This window comes from Nicotiana sylvestris, chromosome 10, assembly GCF_000393655.2.
Source record: "Nicotiana sylvestris chromosome 10, ASM39365v2, whole genome shotgun sequence".
Taxonomy (NCBI): Eukaryota; Viridiplantae; Streptophyta; class Magnoliopsida; order Solanales; family Solanaceae; genus Nicotiana; species Nicotiana sylvestris.
In genome coordinates this window covers 113,112,559-113,119,084 of record NC_091066.1, presented here as the reverse complement: position 1 = coordinate 113,119,084, position 6,526 = coordinate 113,112,559, and the positions used below count along the sequence as shown (strand labels likewise).

The 6,526-nt window shown below is 35.0% G+C and overlaps 1 protein-coding gene across 1 annotated transcript; it reads left to right on the top strand.

Annotated features, from left to right (window-relative positions):
* The first annotated feature begins 1,391 nt into the window (after window positions 1-1,391).
* LOC138879820 (uncharacterized) lies at window positions 1,392-1,882 on the top strand. The gene is made up of 2 exons (XM_070159457.1): window positions 1,392-1,709; window positions 1,829-1,882. Exons 1-2 carry the CDS (start codon window positions 1,392-1,394, stop codon window positions 1,880-1,882), a joined length of 372 nt encoding a protein of 123 aa, XP_070015558.1.
* The last annotated feature ends 4,644 nt before the right edge of the window (window positions 1,883-6,526 follow it).

Here is a 6,526-nt window from a genome sequence, read left to right as displayed (position 1 = left end):
ATATTTTGATGAGTGTGAGGAGAGCTTTCAAAATCTCAAGACTTCTTTGACTACAGCTCTAGTTTTGGTATTGCCTTCAGAATCGGGGATGTATACTGTCCATTATGATACTTCACGTGTTGATCTTGGGTATGTGTTGATGCAATATAGTAGGGTGATTGCATTTGTGCTTTTCCAGTTGAAGCTCCATGGGAAGAATTATCTGGTACATGATTTGGAGTTGGCAGTTATTATTCACGCGCTCAAGATTTGGAGGCACTACTTGTATGGTGTGTCTTGTGATGTTTACACTGATCACTATAGTCTTCAGCATCTATTCAAGCAAAAGGATTTGAATTTGAGGCAATGAAGGTGGTTGGAGTGTTGAAGGACTATGATATCACTATCTTATATCATTCGGGTAAGAGTAGTATGGTAGTGAAAGCTTTGAGTAGAAAGGCAAAGAATATTGGGAGTTTAGCATTTACTCCAGCTGTAGAGAGGCCTTTGGGTATGGATATTTAGGTTGTTTCCAATAGATGCATGAGATTGAATATTCTGAGCCTAACATAGTTCTTGTTTTTGTTGTTGTGCAGTCATCCTTGTTTGAGCGCATCAAGGCTCGTCAGTTTGATAATCCCATTTTCTTGTCCTTAAGGACACGATGTTGCTATGTGGTGCTAAAGAGATGGCTATTGGTCACGATGATGTATTGAGACTTCTAGGTCGGATATGTGTTCATAATATGGACGGTTTGAGGGAGTTGATTCTTGACGAGGCTCATAGTTCACAGTATTCTATTCACCTAGGTACTAGTACTACGAAGATGTATCGTGACTTGAAGTAGCATTATTAGTGGCAGATGGTGAAAAATGAATTTGTTGGGCATGATTCGCGATATTTGAATTGCCAACACATCAGGTATGAACATCAAAGTCCAGGTAGTTTACTTTAGGGGCCAAATATACCGGTGTGGAAGTGGGAGTGCATTGCTATGGACTTTGTGGTAGGATTGCCATGGACTTTGAGGAGATTTTACGCTATTCGGATTATTACGGACAGATTGACCAAATCTATAAATTTCATTTCAGTCATGACTTCTTACACTTCAAAGAAGTTGTACCAGATCGACATTAGCGAGATTGTCTGGTTGCACGGTGTGCCCGTTTCTATTATATCAGCGGGACACTTAATTAACATCGCACTTTGGAGAGTTGTGTAGCGTGAGTTGGGCACGCAGGTGGAGTTGAGCATAACATTTCACTCTCAGATGGATGAACGGTCCAAGGTGACCATTCATATCTTTGAGGATATGTTGAGGGCCTATGTTATTGATTTCGGAGGCCACTGCGATCAGTTTCTACCATTAAGCGGAGTTTGCTTACAACAACAACTACTAGTCTAGTATTCATATGGCTCTATATGAGGCATCATATGGGATTCGGTGCTATTCTCTAATTGGTTTTGAGCCTGGCAAAGCTATATTATTAGGCACAGATTTGGTTTGTGATGCTTTAGAGAAGGTGAAGTCGATTCAGGAGCGACTTCGTATAGCGCAGTCCAGACAAAAGAGTTATGATGATTGGAAGGTTTTTGATGTGGCTTTCATGGATGGTGCAAAGGTTCTTCTTAGAGTTTTGCCTATGAAGGGCGTGATGAGATTTGGAAATAAGTGCAAGTTGAGCCCTCAGTATATTAGTCCATTTGAGGTTTTGGAGAGAGTTGGTGAGGTAGCTTACAAACTTGCTTTGCCACCCAACTTGTTGGGAGTTCATCCGGTATTTCATGTTTCATACTTTAGAGGTATCATGAAAATAAGTCACATGTGTTGGATTTCAGTTTAGTACAGTTAGAAGAAAATTTGTCTTATGAAGAAGAGTCGGTGGCCAGTTTGGATAGGTAGATTCATAAGTTGAGATTGGAAGAGATTGCATCAATGAAGGTTCAGTACAGAGGTCAATCGATCGAGGAAGAGACTTAGGAAACCTAGCATGATATGCGGAGCAGATATCCTCATCTTTTTGGCATTTCAAGTATGACTCTAAACTCGTTCGAGGATAAAATTTTGTTCAAGAGGGGAGGGGGAGAATGTAATGAACCGGCCGGTCATTTTATGTATTTGAGCTCACTTCTCCTATTTGATGATTCCCATAGCTTTTTTTGATATTTTATGACATTCGGGACTGGTTGGTTTGGTTTCAATAAGTCTTGAAAGTGATTTGGAATACTTAGTTCTATTTTGGAAGCTTAAGTTGTTAGTGCAATATGACAACATGAATCTATCCCCAGGCTCGAAATACCAAACGGGATCTGATATCACCAAAGTTTGCTCCAAGTCAAAGTTAGCGAATTCAAAAACTTTCAAAATGCCAACTTCCAACAATAAGCACCAAAACGCTTTTGGACCACCCGAAACTCGATCCGAACATACATCCAAGTCCAAAATTACCATACGAACCTATTGGAACCTTCAATTCTGATTCCGATGTCGTTTACTCAAAATGTTGACTTAAGTTAAATTTGGCCACCTTATGCCACTATTATAGAATTAGGTGTTCCGAATTCGACTTGAACCCTTTCAGAACCAAACCAATTTTGCCCCTGCAAGTTATAAAATAGGAAAAACACATACAAGAAGTCTCAAATATGGGAACAAGATACATCAATCTCCAATTGTTCTTGTTCTTTTTGCACCAATCTTTCTCAACAAAGAACAAGAACCTCGAAGAAGAAGATCTATGGAAAAATAATGTTAGGATTGAAGAATGAAAAGAAGAGATTGAATAATAATAATAATAATAATAATAATAATAATAATAATAATAATAATAATAATAATAATAATAATAATAAGAAGAAGAAGAAGAAGAAGAAGAAGAAGAAGAACTTGAACGGGAATGGAGAATAGGTGTGGGGGGCAGGAATGGGTGCTGGGAGGGTTTCCCATTATTTTTAGAGGGCGTGGGGCCCGTTTAGGGCCTTTGTGATAATTCTAAAACTTTGAATTTTTTTAAAAATTTCTTTTAAATAATAAACACTAACAATGAAAGAGTATTTTTTTTTACATCAATCTTTACATTTTTGTCTTAAAAATTGATGTAAGTTTTCAAAAGTCTAAAAAATTTAGAACCCCCGGGATTGTTCTAGTTCAGGCTCGAGATTTAAGAAGAAATTAAATATTTTAAAACTTGTCTTTTGAGATGCCAAAATATTTGTACATTTATAAAAAATTTAAAACATGTAATCTTAAATCTGTCGTAACAATTATATGACTAAAAGAACTTCTCATTAGAGAAAAATAAAATATGTCGTTCTTTCTTAAACAGATTAACAAAAAAAATATCAAGTTTGTACTATAAAGCAAAAGGGGAGATGCTTAAAAAGTAAATTATTAATTTTAACAATATTCTTGTCACGCCTCGAAACTGGATTGGGAATTGATGGCATTCAATCTACCTATCCATCAAGCGGATCTTGATCTAAATAGCGGAACATGATGCTTAGTTTATTAAAATAGGCATAATATGAATATGTCTCATATCATAAGTATTTAAAAACGGTTAACTAAAGTTTAGAAAAGAATATTTGAAAGCTAACCTACCAATGATAGTCATGAGCCTCTGAGTAATAAAACTAAGAACTTTGTCTTCGGTGCATCCCCATGGAGTGAAATAAATGAAAGTCAAAAAGCAGTCAACTATCACTGGAAGGAATGAACAGAGTCTATTTATTAGATCCACAAGAAATTTGACAACCCCTAAATAGAGGACAAGACTGGCATGGACTATACATTAAGTTGCAATAAGTAGAGCAAACAATTTACATAACTGCTTATTAAATAATTTGAAAGTTGAAACTGATTTTGAGAACTGAACTTAAAACTGAAAGCTAAAACTGAAACTAATTCATGAAATCTAAGGTGTGCATTAAATATGAATTTAGCTGAATTTACTTATTTCGAAGATCATGTCTGACAAAGAGTGGCACCTGCAAGTGTGAGGATGATTTTCCCATACCTCGGCCTTAGAGACTTTTAAACTCGTGGAGGTTGGTCACGTTTCCCAAATAAATAAGTCTAAACAATCAATGGCACCTGTAAGTGTGAGGATGGTTGTCCCATTCCACGGCCCTGGCGGCTTTTAAACTCGAGAAAGTGAACCATATTTTTCCTTTCTTAAGCTGGATCTAAACGTGGAGCACCTACAAGTGCAGGGTAACTAACCTTGACAACTACGCAACTTACATCCAGGAAGGTTGGCTACTTCTCACATACAGTATGTGATCACATTTATCTAATCTGAGCTGCAACTAAATGAATGCAAGTAATGGCATAACAATAATCAAATCAAACAAGAGGTTCAATTACTTATGATACTCTAAGGATTTTAAGATGAAATCTTGTTAGAATCTATGTTGGGGAGCGCTAATCAAACTTCAATCGCGTTAAAAGCTCACCTTAGGCGTTGAAAAATGATCTTGGGTCGATTTGAATAGAACAAATCATAAGTACTTGTGGTGTCACGAATGAGAAAAAAAACATGTTTTTTAACCTTTTATAGGCCTGGGGTAAACTGTTTCCACAGTTTGGATCCGTGGCCACAGTTGGCCTGGTCCCTTAGGCCTTTTTTCGAAGCCACAAGCTGAAGTTTGCCACGGTTCAAACATGGCCACGGTCGGCCGCCATGGTTTGAACTGTTGGCCACTGTTGGCTCGGGGGTCAGGTTACTACTCTGCTACCCTTCAGCAAAAAGGTCATAACTTTTTTGTAGGAATGTCGGAATAACAAACAGTTTGAAGTTTTCGAAACTAGACTCAGAGAGCTTTCATTTGGTATAGGCTCATAGCTCAATTCATTACACATTAGAATATGTGATCCTTTAAATTTGAGACATGTGTGACCATGTTCGCTTTCTTCTCTTGAACAAATTTCAATTTATTCCATCACACCTCTTACCTCTTCCAAATAAGGGTGTTCGTCAGTCAGTACAATACGGCACAATAATTAGTCATTTCGGTTTGGTATTTTCGATATTTTCGGTATTTGATCTCTTAAAATGCTACACCAATACTATACTTAATTACATTCGGTATGGTTCAACTTTTCTCCTTCCTGTTTCAGTTCATTCGGTTCGGTAATTTCTGTTTATTCGGCTTGAATATTAAGTAGTGCATAGAGTCATAGAGTGTAATATTCTTAATTAAAGTACTCAACAGAAACGTTCTAAACTCACCTGACTGTTGACAAAATCTTTGTCCAATACCATCAAGTATCAACTAAGAGAAAAAAGGTAGATAAAGGAATACATTTAATCATTGAAAATATCATGGTACTTGCTTAGAGTTAGTTGTTGAAATTAGAGAATACAACAAGGACTAATCCAACATATGCAACAACAATACAAGAGTAACGGAGAAAGAAATACCTCAAAATTGTTGAAATATTAATTTAAACTGCTTGACAACCTAGAGAGTAAGAATTAAACTCTGCATCCTACCTTGTTCCATTTTCCTAAAAAAGTACATTGCTTTTACCGTCAACCTCAACATGAACGCTAAAGAAAAGTATTGTGTAACTTAGTATGTTGATCAATAATATCTATAATGTGTAATTTAGTTTATATTTTTTTAGAGTATTGGCATTTCTGTATTATTTTTTAAAATATCAAATACCATATCTAATACCAAATTATTTTAAAAACTTAAATCAAATACTACCAAATAGGGGTGTACAAAGGAAACCAACAAACCCTATCAACCCGATAATTCAAGTCAAACCGAGAAAAAAAACCTGACTATGGTTTGGTTTGATTTGGTTTGGTGTTGGAAAGAAAATCCGACCATAATTGGTTTGGTTTGGTTTTAACTAAAGAAAGTCAAACCGAAACCAAACCAACCCGACACTATATATATAGAAATTTCAGATATATTTAATATATAAATATACTTATTGTGATGTAATATATAAATATTTTTTTAAAAATTTCATAATTTTATCTTTTAAGGTATTATTTCAAGGTTGGACTTAGAACTTTTGAATGCTTAGCCATTAATATTAGTAAATTAAATAATGCTAACAAAAGCCAAACCAAAATCAAATCAATATTAATGCTAACAAAAGACATTCAATTTAATATTATGAACGGGAATGTATTGAATATCTATTTTTATTTTGCAATAATTTAGATAAAATGCATAACCTATTTTTATTTTTCTTTAGCGTTTAGCCATGTAATTAATACTCCCTTGTTAGTCTATGTATTTTAGCATGATTATGTTTATTTTTATTATGGCTTTTTAATTAGCAATATTTATATTACATAATTTTATTGTCTTTATTGTTGAATATTTTAGGATAATGCCATGACACATCTCATATTTTGTATTATTTTCTTGAAAAATACTTCATATAGTTGTATCTTACTAGGATTAAAGAAATATTTTGAGCATACGTTATATGTTTTGTTCTACGAAGATTTTACCGGGAAAAAAAAACCCGAAAAAATCCCAATAACCCGAAAACCCGAGAAAAATCGAGAATGAAAAACTC